At 41.6% G+C, this 22,022-nt stretch overlaps 1 protein-coding gene across 1 annotated transcript in view; it reads right to left on the bottom strand.

The window, feature by feature from the left end:
* The window catches only part of galnt14 (UDP-N-acetyl-alpha-D-galactosamine:polypeptide N-acetylgalactosaminyltransferase 14 (GalNAc-T14)), a 74,964-nt gene extending 53,470 nt beyond the window's left edge, over positions 1-21,494 (bottom strand). Inside the window, exons 1-2 of the mRNA XM_061704432.1 lie at positions 21,120-21,494; positions 9,564-9,733 (exon numbers count right to left, since the gene is read on the bottom strand). Coding sequence (XP_061560416.1) covers positions 9,564-9,733; positions 21,120-21,281 — 332 coding nt within the window. The 5' untranslated portion in view covers positions 21,282-21,494. The remainder of the gene's footprint in view (positions 1-9,563; positions 9,734-21,119) is intronic.
* Positions 21,495-22,022: the final 528 nt, after the last annotated feature.

Genomic DNA, 22,022 nt, shown 5'->3' with positions numbered 1-22,022 from the left:
TACAGTGGGTACAGAAAGTATTCAGACCCCCTTAAATGTTTCACGCTCTTATATTGCAGCCATTTGTTAAAATCATTTAAGTTCATTTTCCCCCTCATTAATGTACACAGAGCACCCCATACTGACAGAAAAAAAACTGAATTGTTGAAAAAAATAAAAAACTGAAATATCACACAGCCATAAGTATTCAGACCCTTTGCTCAGTATTTAGTAGAAGCACCCTTTTGAGCTAATACAGCCAGGAGTCTTTTTTTGGGAATGATGCAACAGGTTTTTCACACCTGGATTTGGGGATCCTCTGCCCTTCCTCCTCGCAGATCCTCTCCAGTTCTGTGAGGTTGGATGTTGAATATTGGTGGACAGCCATTTTCAGGTCTCTCCAGAGATGTTCAATTGGGTTTTAAGTCAGGGCTCTGGCTGGGCCATTCAAGAACAGTCACGAAGTTATTCTGAAGGCACTCTTTCGTTATTTTAGCTGCGTGCTTTGGGTCATTGTCTTGTTGGAAGGTGAACCTTTGGCCAAGTCTGTGGTCCTGAGCACTCCGGAGAAGGTTTTCGTCCAGGATATCCCTGTACTTGGCCGCATTCATCTTTTCTTCGATTACAACCAGTCTCCCTGTCCCTGCAGCCGAAAAACACCCCCACAGCAGGATGCTGCCACCACCGTGGTTCACTGTTGGGACTGTATTGGACAGGTGATGAGCAGTGCCCGGTTTTCTCCACACATGCCACTTAGAATTAACCACTTCACCATCTTGGAGTCCTTCAGGTGTTTTCTTTTTTAGCAAACTCCATGCGGGCTTTCATGTGTGTTGCGATGAGGAGAGGCTTCCCTCGGGCCACTCTGCCATAAAGCCCCGACTGGTGGAGGGATGCAGTGTTAGTTGACTTTCTAGAACTTTCTCCCATCTCCCGACTGCATCTCTGGAGCTCAGCCACAGTGATGTTGGGGTTCTTCTTTACCTGTCTCACTAGGCTCTTCTCCCCCAATTGCTCAGTTTGGCCTGACTGACAGCTCTAGGAAGGGTTCTGGTCGTCTCAAACATCTTCTATTTCGGTATTATGGAGGCCACTGTGCTCTTAGGAACCTTAAGTGCAGCAGAATATTTTTTGTAACCTTGGCCAGATCTGTGCCTTGCCACAATTCTGTCTCTGAGCTCTTCAGGCAGTTCCTTTGACCTCATGATTCTCATTTGCTCTCACATGCACTGTGAGCTGTAATGTCTTATATAGACAGGGGTGTAGCTTTCCTAATCAAGTCCAATCAGTATAATCAAACACAGCTGGACTCCACTGAAGGTGTAGAACCATCTCAAGGATGATCAGAAGAAATGGACAGCACCAGAGTTAAATATATGAGTGTCACAGCAAAGGGTCTGAATACTTATGTCTGTGTGATATTTCAGTTTTTCTTTAACAAGTCACCAAACATTTCAACAATTCCGTTTTTTTCTGTCAATACGGGGTGCTGTGTGTACATTAATGAGGGAAAAAAATGGTTGCAATATAACAAAGTGAAAAATTGAAAGGGGTCTCAATACTTTCTGTACCCACTGTACATAAAAGCCTTTGGCGTGTGCAAGCAGTGAGTCAAATGAAAGATGAAGACCTGATTTTACATGTCATTATCTCCTCATCAGCCACACGGCAGACAAATGAAACATCGACGGGCGACAACAAAGACTAACGAGTATGAGGCAGCGGCGGCGTTGACGCCCTGACGCACTTCATTTCCTGTTGTGGCACCACACAAAAAAACATTAAAAATGAACTTCTCACTTGACTTAAAATACAACACGTGGCTCCTCCTCTTCCTGTTGGAGGCGTTTCATCATGTCGAGGACTTGATTAGAGGAATTAACCAGGCCACACTGAACGACTCAGGACTTGTCGCCAGCCAAACGCAGCAATGTAGTTGCGTTTTTAAAGGATTAGTATATTTACTTAATTTTAGTTGACAAAATGGAAAATGTGAAAATAAAAACAGCTACATTTCCTAAAATAAATGCCTTTAATTCTGAAGCGTGTCATGATATAAATATAATAAGAACATTAAAAACTGAGTGCAATATACATTTTTCTTCTCCATATTACAGAAGCTAAGTGTGCGTGCATGTAAATCGACCGCAGCAATTTCAGTTAATCAGCATGTCCGAGCAAATGGGATTAAAATGATGATCACTTGAGCGGGATTAAGTCTTACATAACAAAAAAACATTAGCTAAACTACTTTTTTTTTTTTTTTTTCAAATTTATGGCCAACCAGCACAAAAACTGTTCAGATTGTTGGACGGATGAAGTGGATAACGTCATTGCAACACATGAATCAATCAGAGACTGAATGACAATTGAATGCTTCCAACTTTGCAGGAACACTTTGTGGAACTTCCTTTTCTTGTCGAGGTCTGACTTGGCCTAGTTTGGTGTGGAAAAATAAACATTTCCACAGACACACCAGAAGAGTTGAGACCGTTATACAGTATTTGCAAACAACTCAAAATTTCCCCCACTTTTCACATCCTCTAGGCATCCCAATACTTTTGCCCATAGAGTGTGTGTATGGAGGAAAATGCTTGGATGAGTTTGTTGTGGAATAACTTGACTTCCCCTAACTTTCTGTAATGGGGTGCCGACACTTGACTATGTTAGACTACGGCAGTACCTTGACTTACGAGTACCCCAACTAACAATTTAGTTTCAACTTGCGAACTGTCACATGGTTGAATTTTGCTTTGAGTTGCAAGCAAAAATGTAAATTATGAGCAAGCAAAAAATAAAAATAAAAATATGGAGCAAGTAAAGTACTGTAGTTACCAATATATTTATTGAGTCATTACATTAAAGAAAAGTGTGTTTGATTGACAGCTGCTCTGCAGAAGTGATGAATTTCCCCAGTGAGCCAACTCTGGTGTAACGTGTATAACACGCTTGAAAAATACAGCCAAAAAAAAAAAAAAAAAAAAAGATGGAGACAATAAGCCTGAATGTGGGTGCACGTATGCATGTTGTGATCACGCCGCGGTTGAACGCGCTGCAGATGTTCAACAAAAGATGTGAGTGGAAAACACATTGGGGATGAACCGCTCCAATTGTTACAAGGCGGCTGACTGCAGCAATTTGTGTGTGTGCGTGTATACACATTTGTTTTCATCACGTTTCGGGGACATGGATCAGTTTCCACCATCACTGATGGTGGACTGAAAAGCAGGTCTTAATTAGAGGTGCAACAATTAATCGATTAAAAAATATATATATTTTTTTTTTACTGACACACACAATTGAAATGTCCTCACACACTACCGAAACGCTCTCACACCCGAAACGGACGCACGCTCACACACACACACACACACACACACACACACCGTACGTACGCACGCACGCACGCACACACACACACACACACACCGCACGCACACCCAAGGACATTAATACTGATGACTAAATGGTATCAGCTCTCTAGTAAGTATCAATCAATCATCAATAAATGATGGGCTTCTATGATTGAGCCTACCTGGCAGGAGGTATCGACATCCCAGTGGTCCCATTTAAACGTCAAATTTTTATTATTATTCTGTTTAAAGCCAAACGACAACACCAACGACGCGCATCTTTGGAACTTGGGGATGTGACAGCAGACAATCAAAAATGCTTTGGAAAAAATAACAATAACGGTGTGGTTGGTGAGCTGGGGCGGAAAAGAAGCTCTAACAGCGAGCAAACGATGAAGAAGATGCAGCAGGTAATAAAATGGACACCGCGATGCTGTTAAAACACTAACAACATCAATTATTCAATCTATGGCCACTCACACTCATTCACTGCGACACGACTACACAAATACACAACGCAACACACTACATTTGGACACTAGGATACATTTCAGAACAACTTTACACAACACACTGCACTATATTGAAGTAAACACTGCACTGAATTTAAGTGCACTTGCACACACAACATAACCTTTAACAACACTTGAGTTGACAAGTACACAAGCAGCAGGAATGTTTCTTTATGAACGTCTCGCAGTGCCTGAAATACAGAGATTCAGATTTGTTTTTAAATGCAGTACGGGTTCGGCCGTGTTGCCCGGTGTGCGGCGGCCTTTAAGTACCCGTGCACAAAACTAAAAAGGAAGTCCGCCATTTTTGGTTTAAAGCGGTAATTTCTGGCGAATTCCAAGGCTTAATGATGTCATTAACGTGTAGCTAATAACTTTTCCTGAGAATGATCTTGAAGCTTTAACATTTTTAATTCATTTGGGGTTTTTTTTGTGTGTCTGGAACGGTTGCAGTTGCCATATCAACACGTCAGCGGCCATGTTGGCTCCCAGCATGCCACGGCTCATTGTCTTCGTGCCTGGATCTCTTCCCCGCTGAGGGAGGCGCTCCAGTTCACTGAGATAATAGCACAGCGCTGGCTGGAGTGCTTTATACCCACACGCACACACTTATCTGGGCTCTCAGAATCTCCTCCTCCTCCATCCCCCCTCGTATCACCCCATCTGACCTGCAGCAGCCGCAGTTCTTCTTTAACTTCCTCTCACTGCAGGAACATCTCCACACCCCCGGACCCCGCCAAAAGAATCGTCAAATAACAGCAGTCTTCATCTCGCTTGATTTCTTCACCTGCCTCCTTTGCTCTGCTGCGCCACTAATCTGCTGCCTCATTTTGATTTGCATGCGACAGAGTTCAGCTGTCAGTCACTGTTGCAAAATAAATAAATAAAGTTGTGCAAACGATGATTTTTCCCTGGCTCCGGATAGATTTTAATGATTATGTGCGGTACCTTGACTTGTGAGTTAAATTTGGTCTGCGACCAAACTCGTAACCAATTTTCTCATACATGTATATCAAAACAATTCCCTTCATTAAAAATGAATTGAAATGCCATTAATGCCACCATTTGTTTTTGTTGTTTTTAAAAGGTCCCCTCCATCTTTGATGTGTTTTTAATCAGGCTTCATAGTGAGTAACCATAGTTTTACATACAGAAAACGGAGTAAAATGAATACAAATAACTAATGAAGTGGATAAATGAACAACTAACATCACTTTTACCTTTATTAAAGACACTTGATGGCATATACAGCGAGGAGGTGAAAAAGAGGGGGGGGGCAGTTTCTCAGTTTTTTCTTGAATTCTATCATGTTTCTCACCTTCTTTACCCAATGGCCTGCACTCAGAACTTTCTCTCGTATTGTGTTCAATAGACAGCAAGGCATATTCCACAATGCAAGCTTTTATTGACAACTCAAGGCAATAACAAGCCTCCTGGTCTGCTCAGCAACACTCAGACAAGTTAAGGCAACATCGGGAACATCCAGTCAAAGGTCAGGCCTTCAAAATAAAAAGCCGCTATAATAAGAGTTTCAGCACACTTTCTTTGGCCCCATGGTTGGCCTGTTTAGCAGTTGCCTGAAGTCTATCTTGTGCTTGTTTAATGAGTGCAACTGTTATATAAGCCACCATGTGGCCCATGAAAGTGTGCTGAAACTGTGTTATCATATTGCATATTTTATTTTGAAGGTCTGACTTTTGACAGTTCAGTTGAGTTCAGAATAAAAGCTTCCATTGAAGTTATGAAATGCTTCAGATGAACGCGCATCGATTCAGGGAAATAAATGGTAGAGTCACGGATTTTCTGAGTGAATGAACAAAAACTAGGACAAAATATAGATGAAAACAAAACAGAGTTATGCAAAAACTAAAGTATACAAAAACTAAAGTTCCACTGTGCTATAGAACAGAGGAGACCTTCTTCCGGCTTCAAAAAGAAAGGGAAGTGTGCAGTTTTTCTGGATATTTAAGGGCACGCGTGGCTTCAAAAGTGTGGGAAAGGCTGCTCAAGATCATAGGGGGATTTGGGAGGGGCGGGGGCGACGATGTGTATCATGTACCCCCCAACTTGAAATGTGTCAGCTTCACAGTTACTGAGACATAGATCATAGCATGCGCACACACACTTCATCACCATCTTCCCCCTCCAGCAAGATAAATGTGCGTTATCAGGCCCACCCCCTCCCCACACAAGCCCGCAATTCCCCAAACCATCCTCCCACGCTCTTCTCACTTTCTTCCCCGCCGCCCTATCTCAGAATTTCCCTCCTCGGAAACCCAAGGAGGCACACGACGACGACGCACGCAGAGAGAGGGAGAGAGGGAGAGAGGGAGAGAGGGAGGGAGGGAGGGAGAGAGAGAGAGAGAGAGAGAGAGAGAGAGAGAAGGTGCTGAGTCTCCCAACAGATGTTCTTCGGCATCATCAGCATCCCACCAGGGCGTAGACTGCGCCCAACAGGCACCCAATTAAAATGGATCCTGTTTGGATCCATCTGGCAACCAATCACTACAGACCTCATGACGCATGTATGATTTTATTTTGCTTTGCAGACTCAACTGTACAACCGTAGCCTTCCGTTGGGATTCAGAGCAAACTGGTTAGGGACGGACAAAAAGGTCAACACACGTCAGGATTCATTTCACTTGTAAACCTTCAAGTAGACAGACCCACTTGTTGAAAATGGGCCCTACCCTTAAGGTATCGTAAAGAATGATGCCAAAAACTGAAAGGTTCTTTTGGTTTTGTTTTGGCAGGAATGTGTCAAAGCTCCACTTTTAAGCACACCACAAAAGGTGGTTGGTGCCCAGCGTTGAGGAGTATCTAATTACATTAAACTAGATTACGTAATTTAATTACAAAATTAACATACACATTACATTACTGGGAGAAAATGTGTAATTAAATTACAGTTCCTTTTGGAAAGTTCTATGATTGCAATTTTAGTTACGTTTCAAAAACAGCCCCAAAAGCTCGGAAGGTTGACTTTTAAACCGTTTTATCTTTATAATTTTGGACATTTTTAATGACATATTAGTGCCATCACTTATCTATGAAGCGCTATTGTACACATTTGTCATTAGATCATTTTCTACATGTTATACAGATAACGCAGCAAACACATTATTTTTTCTTTATTGACATTTCATCATGTTGTGTTATCAGTTGATTATTTGTGTAAAGAACAAATATGTGGTTAATTCCCCAAAAAATTCTGATTTTAATCCAGTTTTTTTTTTAAGAGGAAACATCACAGGGTAATGATGCATTCCCTCAAAATTAAGAAAAGTAATGAAAATGTATTCACGTGATTAGTTACATTACTTTGAGAAAGTAATTGAAATAGTTACACTATTACATTTTCAACAAGTAATTGTAACCAACTATATTTCCAAAGACATCTTCCCAACAGTGTTGGTACTCACTAACAAAATGTGCTATTGTACATATTGGTCATTTTGTGGCCCAGGAGGACCCAAATGTGTTCAAAAGTGTCTCATATCACACGCACACAGTTCTTCAGCGGAACAGGTGATTGTGATTTTGCAGCATCAGCGTCTGTCCAGGAGAGTCAGAGCCTAACGTCGAGCTGCCACATCCTGTGCACACGCTTCCTCCTAACCTTGTGACACCCAATCAAAAGTGAGTTTATGCGGTCAGCGGGGGTCCGGCCCTCCCGCAAACCACCCTTCCCACAAGCGCCTGCAAGTTGTTATCTGCCGCGGTCCGAGCGGTTCGCTGCTTATCTGCACGCTCGGCTGAGAGGATTTTCACTTAGCTAATTAATTACATTTCAAAGCACCAAGATGCTTTGCAATTTGAAAAATTGACTTCTTTGTGGCGAGAATAGGCTATTTAAGGATGATTTGTTAAACAATAAGCACCAGGACACTTCCGGGTGGCAGAAAAAAGACCTGAACTGAAACCATGACAAAAAAAAAAAAAAAGATATACAGTTGTCCTCACCATTATTGGCACCAATGAAGTCTAAGTATTAAATGTGGAGTATCTCTTGAAGAAAATGAATCAAGTGAAACAACATTTTTCGATAGAGAACTTGTGTTTAATACAAAGAGTAAATGATAAACAATATTTTATGGACAGATGAAACGAAAATTTAGCAATGCACACAAACAGCATGTTTACAGATGGCGCAATGAAGCCTTTAAGGAAAAGAACACCCTGCCAACAGTCAAGCATGGTGGAGGATCCATAATGCTTTGGGGCCTGCTTTGTTACATCTGGGACTGGAGGCCTTGACAGTATTACACATCATGAAATAAGAAAATTATCAAGAGATTTGAAGAGTGACATGTCTTACCCAGCGCAAGAAAGCTTGGTATGAGGCGAAGATAATGGGTCCTCCAGCAAGACAAAGACCCAAAGGACATATCCGAAAGCACACAGGAATGGTTGTAAAGGAGAAAATGGACCATTTTATAATGGCCAGCAAAAAGTCTGAAATCTACCAGACTTTTTTGGGGAAAAGAAACCTGCATATGTTCAAGACATTGAACAAATTGCATTGGAAGAGTGGGAGAAAATACCACCTGAGAAGTGCAAAAAGCTTATAGATGGATACAAGAAATGTTTGGAGGCTGTCATAGCTGCCAAATGTTGTGGAACCAAATATTAAGGAGGGCTGCAAATATGCTGCACATGCTGTTTCCATTATTTATTTTTTTTATTAAAATATCCAAGTTGAAAAAAAAAATGCGTTCAATTAATTTGGACCTCCAATTAAAAGATCCTGGTGGGTGATATACGTTTGGTACATTTCCATTTATTTCTGAAGATATTATACACGTGCAAAAACTGAAAGGGTGCCAATAATGGTGTACGACTAAAGGGTTAGGCTTTTTCTCATTTCTTTGGAAAAAAAAATTAACATAGCCGAACTTGTGGCTGAGGAGGATAATTGAACTGGATGTGGTATATACTGCAGACATAGAGTGGTGCCTTGAGGTACAAGTTTATTTTTCTCTGTGACCACACTCAATTCAAGACACTAGTAGTCCAAATCATTTTTCCCCAACGAAATACAGTACATTAATTACAGCATGCCATAAAAACAACATTTTGTAATGTGTTGTTTCAATGGGAAAAATAGCACTCTAGAATATTGTTTAAAAAAAAATAAAAAATACAGTAATGACAGATATAGAATGTAAAGAATTTTTCAGTTTTTTATATTTTACTTGACTTCAATGAACTTTGTGCTGCACCCTCTGGTGTGCCTGCCTTTACCACCTCGAGGGACAATCAGACAGACAAACGGATGTATTGCACATGGAGACAGTCTCTGCAGTGATATTAGACATTCTTTGCAGAAGATAAAGAATTGTGTTGTGATACTGACTGTCTACATGTGTTGCATCCCTAAGGCAGAGTTATTTAGTTGTTTTAAATAGTGTGTAATTGTCTTTGTTTTACCTTTAGTTTGACAGTAAACTTCAAATGGGAGTAGCATTAAACAGCTTGAAGCCTCTTTTTTGAAGATTTGTTTACCAATTCTATCTGCCCAACTGCTGCTTGTTGTGGAGTGAGTTGAGTCGAGTTTGCTGCCACCAAACAGCGCTCGTATCTCATGTTTGCCCAGGTCAAATAACATAGAAAGCGTGCCCAGGTCAAATAACATAGAAAGCGTTTGTTTGCTAATGGTGCCGTCAGAGAACGTTTGGGCTTTTGCCACCTCGCGTCGAGCGTGCGTGTTTCCGCCCACCTGTGGTGCCGCGTGTCGCTGAGCACTCGGTTGCTAGGGATGCGTTCGCTCTCCCGCTGGTTGAATGCGTACAGCGTGTACGGGTCATCGCCGGGCCGCCAGCGTCGGGCGCTCAGGTAGCCGCGCTCGTCGAAGCCGTCCAGCATGTCCTCCCACTCGCTCTCCGACATCTGTCAGGCGAGTGCATAGCTGGGTTAGGATCACAGAAATACAGGAGCGGGCCGTGCATTTGGTACCTGGTGCCTTCAGTGGGGACTTACCTGACCTAATCCACCTCTTAATAGCCCCGCTATTACATCACAATCATACAAACCTTCAGTTCTATGCAAAATGGCAATCGAAAAGTGTGCTACTGTGTCAATTACATCAAGAATCAAAATGTGTCTTAATAACATGACAAAATGAGATGCGAGAGTTGCTGATTTATTAAATGTTTGTCACAGACGTTTTTTACTAGTCCAACTTGGCTTGCTCTGACCAACCAGTCAGAGGATGGGAAAGATGCTGACACTGCCTTTGGGCCAATGAAAAGCTATGTTATGACTGTGACTCATCATGACATAAATCTGACATCCGAATCGTCTTTATTTTGCCAAGTATGTCCAAAAAAGACAAAAGGAATTTGTTGGAGCCGCTCGAGTACGACAACAGACAGTCAGTTGACAGAGAACACTTTTGAGAAATAAAGACATTGAGAAAAACTGTCACAGCAATAAAGGGTTGCTAGTTATCTGGTAATGCCGGTAACAATTGTTTTTTTTTTTTTTTTTTTTTTTTTTTGACAACTGTGCAAAAAGATGCAGAGTCCTCTAGCACTTAGAGTAGTTTGAATGACTAATATAGCAATAGTCCGGTGCAATGACCATTGTGCAAAGGGCGCAGAGACTTCAAAGACTGTACACAGTTTAAAGTGACTAGTAGTGCGGGGGACAATGTCGATTGTGCAAATGTTGCAGATACTCCTCAGTCAGTGTGCAAGTGGTGCAGATGCTACTCTGGCATAAGTGGCCAGTATTGGTCATCAACAGATATGCAAATAGTGCATCGTGGCGAGACTACTACAGTGAGTGCACGATTAATATATAATTGGCCCGACAGAAATGACATCCATCCATTTTCTATACCGCTTATCCTCACAAGGGTCACGGGAGTGCTGGAGCCTATCCCAGCTATCAAAGGGCAGCTACACCCTGAACCGGTCGCCAGCCAATCCCTAGGCACATACAAACAAACAACCATTCGCACTCACATTCACACCTACAGGCAATTTAGAGTCTTCAATTAACCTATCATGCATGTTTTTTGGGATGTGGGAGGAAACCGGAGTACCTGGAGGAAACCCACGCAGCCACGGGGAGAACATGCAAACTCCACACAGGCGGGGCCAGGATTTGAACCCCAGTCCACAGATCTGTGAGGCAGACGCTCTAACCATAAATCTGACATCCCCAAATGAATAAAGGCAAGTTAGATTTTTTTTTTTTAATAATAAGGGTAGTATTCCACGAATAAAGTTTTTTTTTTTTTTTTTTTTAAACAAAAAGTAATTCTCAAGATGTCTTTTTTTTTTTTTTTTTAAGAATAATGACATATAACAACGGTGTAATTTTATGAGAGTGAAATTACTTAATATTCACGAAAATTAGGTTTTACTCCAGTCAGGAAGGCTGGAAACGAGGTTCAAAGCCCAAACCTCACAACTGTGAGGCACACATGCTACCCACTACGCATATTGAAGAATTGACAATAAAAGTACCTTGTACCAAGCCACGTTTTGTCCCTCGTTTAATTGCATTAATTTATAATTAATTAACAATTGTTCAATACAATAGTCAGATGTATAATGCTGACTTCGGGTGGAATCCCCGTATCTCCAAAAGCATCACTTTAAAAAAAAAAAAAAAAAAAAACAGCATGTTTGTTGAGCCATAAACATTACATCATAAATGAGAGCAAGCCATTTTCAACAGTTTAGATTGGTCAGGCATTTGAAAAAAAATAACAGACTCAAGTGGGGACTGACCAATAGTATCGATGTGTGACAAAATAAGAACTTGACCAAATTTGGACATACAGTTTCAGCCCAGCACCAGCGATAATGTAAAATGGTTTATTCTACTAAGATTTGTTTACGTATTTCTTTACAATACATGAATACAAAATACATTTTAAATTAATCAATCCAATTAAAAAAAAAAACTGCGAAATTAATGCAACAAAGATTGCAACACTCTCAATAATGTTTGCCTCCCCTATTGTAATGTTAGTTGAGTAGTGTTTTTAGGGCATTTCCATAAAATAATTTAAGATGCGTATATTTCGCACACGCACACCAAACACGCACGCGCACACACACGCACACAATGGCCACTGATACATGCATAAAAACTGACAGGGTGCTCAGGCAAGCGACATTAATGTTATGCACGGTCGGTCATATTCTCTTGGCCTGTTCTCATTCTCCCTCATTGCTCAGTCGCACACTTGCTGATGCCACACTTTGTCTAAATGGGCCCATTAGGGGGGCCATTTGTGTGTGTGCGTGTGTGCGCGCGTGTTCTTGTCTCTAGTCGTTCCCCTGGCAGCAGTAACGATGACGCGTGAAGAGCAAGAGTACAAAAGAAAAATGACCAAAAGAGAAGACAAAGCAAAGATGGATTAGGCAGGAAGTGAAAGATGAACAAGAAGTTGCAAAGCGGTGGTCCAAATAAGAGATCAAGTCCCGAAGGCCTCTGATTGGTTGCTGTTGTGACTTTTTGTCTGTCAAGTTTCTGCTGAGGCCATCAGTTGATGAATCACTGTAATCGTCACACACAAACATGTTTGTGATGAGTCGCGCTGGTGACAAAGAGCGAAGTCTGCGTGAAGCTTCTGCGCTTCCCTTTCAGCTTGAAGTCGTTAGTCAGCAGCTCGGTGACACAGCGGGCAGACGACAACGGCCTTCGCACAGCTAATTTTAAGATTTGTACCGTTGCTGTTGGGCGGAAACCTCATGCGTTCAAATGTGGTCAATTTAATATCGCTCACAAATGGATACTATTGGTCTGTCCCTACGTCGTCTGTGATTGTTAGGTATTATTAACCAATTAAACGTGTTGAAAATACAAATTGAGAACAGCACTATAGCAACTCTTAGCCTGTCTAAAAGTGTGTCTCCGTCTTTTCCCTCGCTCTGCAGGTGCCGTGCGTCATTATGTTACCGCAAGATTGAAAGCCTGAAAGTGTTTTAGACAGTAACGTCACATGTGAAAATAGTTAGGTCGGATACATTTGAGTAAGCCTGTTTTGTTAAAATGGATCGCTGTAATGCTTCGGTGCAGAAGGACCTGGTCAGCCACAACGCTAAGTTTACGTGCAGATTCATTTTCGCCCATTGCACTGCTGAGTCATCTTTTATTTTGTTGTATTTACTGCATCACTAATGGCTTTGTGTGCTTTGAAAAAGACATTGTTTGATTTTGTTTCAATCAAATGAGTGTTTCTTTAGCCTATTTACTCATTCATTGCCATGAATATTTGTATTTTGTCAATTGGAATCTAAGCGTTTACTGGCACTGATGAATATGTTTGTCAAGTGCATTTTTCTACAGGTAGGTGTGGAAGAGTGTATTTCACCCAGCTCGCCTGTAAAAATCTGGTTTGCAGACCACTGTAATGACCAACAGATTCCTGTAGATGGCGGCATTATATCGAGTTGGATTTGAGATCAGCACAGCTTTTGTGTAGAAGATCTAGATTTAGGGGCTAATCTCGGCTGGGCACGTCAATTATGAAATGAGTGAAATGCTAACACGTTGAAAGTCTGACATATTTAGGCACCTCACATTCAAACAGTAAGTATATGTATGGTATATACAGAGTATGTGTCGCGATGATGACAAAAGATGACACAATTCACTGCGTGAATGATGAAGTCCATGTGAAAAAGCCACTGAATTTCAATCAAAAGCCCTTTCTCACGCTTGTTTTTGTTGTTTAATTCTTTGGAGGTGTCATAAAAGCAAAAGTATTTGCATTAAAGTCACTGTTCTGCTTGATGTTTCTTTTCATACAAAGCTCGTTTTCTCCACTTTATTGGTCAGAAACCAACCCATGCTCTACTGTTGAGTACGAAAGAACGGAAAAAGTGACATCACACGCTCGTCCTCTTTGTTCACCTTCTATCTGCCGACTTTTCCTTTTACTGCCTGGTCCTCCAGCAAAGCAGCAGAGTGATTGTTTGTCTCTAATCTAGGCTTATTGAGCTCACATCCGGAGAGGGAACCAAGGTCCACAATATCAACATCAACACACACACACACACACACACACACACTCATCGATTAAGATTGCGTGTGTGTGCGCCTGCAGCAGCAATGGTTGTTTGGGTTCGACATTGCGTTCTCTTCCAGCTAATACATCTCTGTCTGTGACCCAACGCACACACACACACGCACACACTCTCTTTTCCAACTTAACCACACTCTAAACTTTTAATCACACTGTTGCATTACTATTTAACATGGCTGACATTTAATGTTGTTAGCAATTTATAGCACCACCGAGCTGGAGTTCAGAACATTCAGAGTGATTCTCATTGCCAGAGGCGTTAAAAACAAACAACGCTTGCACTTTTTGCGTGTTTACATCGCCTGTTAAATCCTTGTAAGTTTTATCTTTTACCATAGACATAACTCTCCAAACCTGGGTGTGCGCGCGCACGGGCACGCGCGTGGACAGATGGGGTGCCGTTTTGCGTTTATCCTTCACACTTAAACAAGACGTAAATTAAATATTTGGGGTGAGGGTGAATTGGGTAAAACACGTCCAGATGTTGCGCAAGCTCGTCCTTGACCAATCGCATCACTTCAGCATCGTTGTCATAGAGACGACTACTCGCCAGCGTCGGGAACTCACCAATTACAAATATTGTATCCAAGTAGATTTTTTTTACAGGAATCTGTACCTAATTTGAGTATTTATTTTTCTGAAAACTTCTCACTTTGACTCCTTACATTTGAAAATCGATAACTGTAATTTGCTAATTCCGCCATATCTCGCTCTTAAACAACATTTTAAATGATTTTAATGAAAGAATGAACTATTTTGTGTGCAAAGACGTTTGTTTATTTTGATAAATTGCCATAACAGCAAAAGAAAAAAGTATTTTTTTCCCCCTCATTAATGTACACACAGCACCCATATTGACAGAAAAAAAATGTTGAATTTTTTGTAGTTTTATTAAAAACGAAACTGAAATATCACACAGACATAAGTATTCAGACCCTTTGCTGTGACACTCATATTTAACTCGGCTGCTGTCCATTTCTCCTGATCATCCTTAAAATGGTTCTCCACCTTTCATTGGTATCCAGCTGCGTTTGATGATACTGATTGGACTTGATTAGGAAAGCCACACACCTGTCTGTATAAGACCTTACAGCTCACAGTGCATGTCAAAGCAAATGAGAATCATGAGGTCAAAGGAAATGCCTGAAGAGCTCAGAGAGGGAATTGTGGCAAGGAACAGATCTGGCCAAGGTTACAAAAAAAATTCTGCTGCACTTAAGGTTCCTAAGAGCACAGTGGCCTCCATAATCCTGAAATTGAAGATGTTTGGGACAACTAGAACCCTTCCTAGAACTGGCCATCCGGCCAAACTGAGCAATTGGGGGAGAAGAGCCTAGTGAGACAGGTAAAGAAGAACCCCAAGATCACTGTGGCTGAGCTCCAGAGATGCAGTCGGGAGATGGGGAAAAAGTTCTAGAAAGTCAACCATCACTGGAGCCCTCCACTGTCGGGGCTTTATGGCAGAGTGGCCCGACGAAAGCCTCTCCTCAGTGCACAACACATGAAAGCCTGAGTTTGCTTAAAAAAAAAAAAAAAAAAAAAAAAAACACCTGAAGGACTCAAAGATGGTGAGAAATAAGATTCTCTGGTCTGATGAGACCAAGATAGAACTTTTTGGCCTTAATTCTAAGTGGCATATGCGGAGAAAAGCAGGCACTGCTCATCACCTGTCCAATACAGTCCCAACAGTAAAGCGTGTTGGTGGCAGCATCATGCTGTGGGGGTGTTTTTCAGCTGCAGGGACAGGGAGACTGGTTGTAATCGAAGAAAGGATTAATGGGGCCAAGTACAGGGATATCCTGGACGAAAACCTTCTCCAGAGTGCTCAGGACCTCAGACTGGGCTGAAGGTTCACCTTCCAACAAGCCGATGACCCTGAGCACACAGCTAAAATAACGAAAGAGTGGCTTCAGAATAACTCCGTGACTGTTCTTGAATGGCCCAGCAAAAGCTCTGACTTAAACCCAATTGAGCATCTCTGGAGAGACCTGAAAATGGCTGCCCATCAACATTCACCATCCAATCTGACAGAACTGCAGAGGATCTGCAAGGAGGAATGGCAGAGGATCACCAAAACCAGGTGTGAAAAACTTTGCATCATTCCCAAAAACACTCATGGCTGTATAAGCTCAAAAGGGGGCTTCTACCAAATACTGGGCAAATGGTCTGAATACTTATGGCTGTGTGACAGTTCAGTTTTTCATTTTTAATAAACAATTTCAACAATTCCATTTTTTTTCTGTCAATGTGGGGTGCTGTGTGTACATTAATGAGGAAAAAAATTAACTTAAATGATTTTAGCAAATGACTGAAATATTTAAGGGGTCTGAATACTTTCCGTACCCACTGTACATGTACACACGACTGGAAAGGAGGGAGTGATGGTGAAGGAGAGCTGACATTTTCCATACAATCAACTAAGATGAAATCTACAGTAACCTTCCTTCTATTGTGTGTGTACACTGTAGGTGCATATAAAAGACACACGAGCGGGCGGGCGCACACACACACACACACACACACACACACACAAGCAGACAATCACTCACACGCACGCAAACAGACTCTCACAAACGCTCTTATTCAGACAGACACGCACTCAAACACAAGCAGTTTCTCTCACATTACACACACACACGCCGAAATTATTTCCAAGATGCTGTATTGTGCTGCAGACGATTGCCATTTGTTTCCGAAGTGACAGACTATTTCATAAAGCGGCAAAATGGGAAAACAGGACAAATGCGCTTCTCCATCTTGTGGAGGCATTTGTTGGCGTAATGGGAGGGGGAGGCGGGTATTCGATGGTAGCGTGAAACGGGGGGCGGGAAAGACATCATAACTCAAAGGTGAACTTAAACCAAACTCTACTTGGTAGAACACATTTAGACAAACAATGGGCTGGTTGCCAGCCAATCGCAGGGCACAAATACTGTAGATAAATGTGCATTCTCACTCACACCAATGGACAATTTCATTGTATTCAATGAAAAACATGTTTTTGGAATGTGGAATGCCTTAATTCGATCTCCGAACTCAAGCAGTCGATTTAATCGGCCGATATTAGCCCTGTTCAAATTGCCAAAAATCAGCCGATTTGTTCTTTTTTCCCCCACACATTAACACATTTCACAAAAGATACATATAATGACATTTAAACAAACATTCAAAAATAAATTAGCAAAAATCGGCAAAAAAGCCGATTTTTACCGCTCATTTTTTGTTGTAAAGTTAAACAAATAATACAAGGCTCAAGTATTGTAAAACAGTCAAAATTTCTGCCTGTAATGCTTTCAGCGTCAAGGTGCCAACAAAGAAGTTATTTTTGTAATTTCTTTTATGAATCGGCTGATTAATCAGTTAAAATTAAAGCAGTTAGAATTTTATTCTGCCGCACATTGAAATTGGCCTTAAGAAAATCGACATCAATTGGGCCCTAGTGCTGACCACTAGACCACCATGCTGCGTGCTTGAGACCTTATATTTTGCAAATTGTTTTTTTTTTTAACCTATGAACCTGTATTATGCTTATTTTCATGTATTCTTATTATAGCTTCCTCTTCTTGCTTCTTCTTCTTCTTATTATTATAGCTTCCTCTTCCTGCTTATTATTATTATTATTATTATTGCCTCCGTGGGAGCTGCTTCCAGCTGCTCTGAACCTCATTTCCCTCCCAGGAGCCCGCTGAATAGCTTGCAGTGAGGAACAATGGCTGCAGCCAGCATGGCGAAAACTAACCACAACATTAATCATCACTGACACGTGTGTGTGTGTGTGTGTGTGTGTGTGTGTGTGTGCGTGTGCGCGCGCGCGCCCATGTGTGGATGTTGTTTTACGAGCGACAAGACAAAAAGCAGCATAGAGAAAACAGGAAGTGGACAGCAATGTTCTGGCCAATCACAGGCCGAGTTGTGAGAGTGAACAGACCTCCATTAAGTCCCAAACTTTGTCACGTCAAATCAAAAAAGTGATGGACTATCATAGAGCGGATTTGATGAGATGCGACACATAAATTCTGCACAAGTGGCACCTCAACATGTTTAATGGACTTTTACATGTTGCGTGTTACAGTGTTGCTTATTAAGCAATCTGGATCAGAACCAGATTGAATTTGGTTTTACATTCCAGCTTGAAACTTTGCTTTGGGGTCACTGACCCCAAAAGAGAGGAATACAGTGGATCCCTGCTATTTGCAGGGGATAGGGCCCCCGACCGCAAATGGCAAAAATGTACAAATAATTGACAACCATTGTAATTACATTGGGAAAAAAAAATGTCAACACCCAAAAATCTTGACTAAGGGGGACGTACCGGCAATAAGCATTTTCCATGAAAAATTGGGGTGGTTCCCAACCCCGCCTAAAAAGAAATTGAAAGAAAATTTGAAAACAAATTCCACAAATAGGTGAATCCCCTGGTGGAGAAACGCGAATATGTGGGAGGTGCACTCTATATAGTAGAATGAACTAATGTAAATCAAGACGTTTGATAGACTCAGGCCATCTTGATCTTGCTTGACGAAAACATTTTTTATACAGTGAGCTTCCTTTTAAGGAAATATCTCCTTTAAAAATGCGCCCGTTGATGTACAGTATATAAAACATGATATTAAAAAAAAAAAAAAAAAATGTTCTTGGTGGTGGTAATGTAAATTGAGCGCTGACCTTTCTTTGAACCTCTGAAAGTGAACAGGACCCCCCGCCGAGATGCTAGCAGCACGCAGGCACACACACACACACACACCATACACATTTGTGTGTGTGAGTGTGTACAACAATCTTGTACACGAAGTAGTGAGTGGCACTACTAGGTAAACGTGAATGCAGGCCAATACATTCAGAACTAGGAAGTCTTCATTTGCATTTTAATAATACACACGCACAAGTTGCATACACTCCAAGGAATATTCCACATAAAACTCCACTTCATTAGGTACACAGTAGGGGATGCGCAATTTGTTAAAGTCGATGCTACATTTGCAGTAATTAATGGATTAATCAACATCTTATCGATTACTATGAAATTAATCCAAAAGTATTTTGATAATCATTTAGAGAGATAATCATTTTGTTTAATTTAAAATTGTCCAAATCCTGACTTCAACCTCTCAACAGTAAATGTTCTCAGATTTGTGTAGTCCACCATAAAAACAGACATATTACCTTTGTGTTTCATCAAAGTAAGACTGATTTTACTTTGGAAAACAATTATCAACATTTTTTTCTGATATTACAGACCAAACCAGTAACTGCATGATAATCAATTTATGTTGGTGCATTTTCTGCAGTCAATTTGAAATAATGTCCTGTTTTTGAATAAAGGGATGGAAATTCAAAATAGTTTATCCAATTAATCGAAAAAAATACTCAACAGTCGATTAATCGATTATTAAAATAAATGTTAGTTGCAGCCAATTATTCGTAACGCTAACCAACACCATCAAGATGAATGGTGCGTTGAAGTTGACTAGTTGCTGATCTCACTGATATTTTTTTGAGTACAATATATTATATCTGCGATCGGCTGGCGACCAGTTCGGGGTGTACCCCACCTCTCGCCCGAAGTTAGCTGGGATAGGCTCTAGCACGCCCGCGACCCTAGTGAGGATAAGCGGAATGGATGGATGAATGAATATACTATATTAAAATAATGTGGGTTTTTTTGTTTTTTTTTTAAATCACAAAAAGAGGGAATGCTTTGCAATAATCTATATTTTCAAACAATGGAAAAGTTCATACTCAGAATTTACGCAGAACATGAACATGGCTCACCAGCTGTGGCAATAGCGGCACAACTTGGACAAACGGGGAAACCGGTCCTAGTTCTGGGCCCACCACAGCAGCAGGTTCTGGGAATTTTCATTGTTTGCTAATCAAGGGTTAGGGTTAGTGGAAATGTGGAAATGATTCCCCTCTCTCCTTCCGCTTTGAAAATGCAGGCTGGAAAGTCGTTCAAAATCCTACTGGAGCAAACACGGGATTAGAGACTAGCCGGCGTCACGTTCTGAATGTCATTGTGGAGTAGTAAAGTTGACATGTCTGTTCACAAGTGCAAAGTCGCTGAGCGTTTGTGAAGCGAGTGTTCAACCTCTGCGGTGAACTTGTTATTAGGCTTGAAAGCGGCGTGAGTTTCAGGAGATGCATTTCCTCAGCCCGGTTGTCGCCAAGGTTGTTTTGAAACGACTGGATTGCAAGCGAGCGCGCACACTTGCATCACTCAGCTCGCACATTTTCAGGCGTTTAACACAGTCAACTTCAAACTGCAAGCAAATCTTCTTGGGGTTTACATCACGTGTGCTGAATTTATGTTTGCTACCAAGTGGCACAATTAAGATGTAAGGACAATTGTGACCGTCCAGCATGAAACCAATCCGAAGGCGAATGATACTATTCTTTTGGAATGCAAAAAAGGAGAGCTGTTCGGATGCCTGGCAGAAAGGCCACTGTCCGTCCACAACTCTCCTTTTTTCAATGAGACCACCTGTGGTTTTGGGGTGCACCTCTAACTTGGAGCATAAATAGTTGAGTTTCACCACACCAATGCAGGCTAGTCTGTGTTAACTAAGCCTCGTTGCACGAGAGGTGAAAAGTCATCTAAGACAACCAGAGCATTCCAGTTGCGAGTGATTCAATGCCATGAGCTACCCACTATTATTCCATAGCTTCGGCGACAAAATGCGGCTGAAACGCTGCGTTTCTTTGGTAGCACATATCTGTGTGAGCAGATTTGCTGTTTAACAAAAATGAATGAAACATCACACCTGTAGTCCATCCTGACAATCCAAGATGCCAGATATCCAGCTCTTACAAAATGACACAGAAGCAAAGAAACTTCAAAGTTTTGATTCATAAACATTTGAGCTTTTCGCAAAAAACAACATTTTTATTTATATTTTCAGTTTCATTTTTTTTATACAGCTTGTTTATATTTTTAATGTGTTATTTTAAATTGATTTACTTTAGAATAGTATCTTATCTTGTCCTTTTTCCCCCCCATATTTGTGTTCAGAAACGTTTAGTATTAGTCTGTTCGGATCAAGAAAGATAGCTAGAGTGCAAGTCTTTCATGACAGGCAGTTGTCAAATTTTGACCCAGGTGCTCCCTCGTGACACAAACGGGCGCATGCGCATTCACACGCAAACAAAAACTTTCTGGGAAAAGTGTGAGACAGGCAAGTCCGTGCGTGCGTGCGTGCGTGCGAGTGTTTGTCGGTCGGTGTGTCTTACCTGCTTGGTTTGTTCCAATCCCGCCCCGGCACCGGCACCGGCCGCGGCAGCCACGCCGAGCTCGGGCAGCCTCCTCCGGCTGAGCACCAGCAGGTAAACGAGCGCCCCGAGCCACACCAGCACAGCCGTGGCCACCGACACACGCCGACAAACGCGCTTCATTCCCGGCCGCAGCAGCAGCAGGTGCCCCCCGGAACCCGAACCGAACCCGTCCGACGACGACGCCGCCGCCAACGCACGCACATCCTGCGCTCAGCTCACGAGCCGACAAACTGAGACGCCAAAAAAATAAAGAAAGAAAATGAAAGAAAAACCAAAAGAATTGTCGCCACTTGGGGTGCTCCCTCAACTCTGAAGAGCAGCACGAGCGATTCCAGCCTGGTTTGCGTGCTCGCGAACGCGCGCACGTCAGCCACTTGGAATCTGCGTGCGCGCGCGTTTTCGCACGCGAGCGCGCCACCTGTCGACTCCAAATGAATTAAGTATAATTGTATGCAATACGTGCAATAGAAGTAGTTCAAGATTTTCGTGTGAATTGTGGGAATACTCGCGGTTCGGCATTTGCAGATTTTTAACCTATCCCTGTCATTGTTCTATTTTTTCATGGCAATTAAAATGAGCATACATTTGCAGTTTTCCATTCATTATTTAAAAATGTGAAATAATGCATTAGTTCAATGCATTATTTCATAACAATTTTACATACACGTTAACTTTTTTTAAAATCTACCGTAATTAATGACTTGACCCGTCTGTTTTAAAACTCAAACGTGACCCTTAAACACAAGTTTGCTCACTCTTGGATTAGAGCGGGGTAATTAGAAAGTAGCCAGACAATAGATGTTTGACTTTTAGCTTGTAACTCTTTTTTTTTTCTTCGATCCAAGTAGTTTTATCACATCA

This window comes from Phycodurus eques, chromosome 18, assembly GCF_024500275.1.
Source record: "Phycodurus eques isolate BA_2022a chromosome 18, UOR_Pequ_1.1, whole genome shotgun sequence".
Taxonomy (NCBI): domain Eukaryota; kingdom Metazoa; phylum Chordata; class Actinopteri; order Syngnathiformes; family Syngnathidae; genus Phycodurus; species Phycodurus eques.
This window is presented reverse-complemented; position numbering and strand designations above follow the sequence as displayed.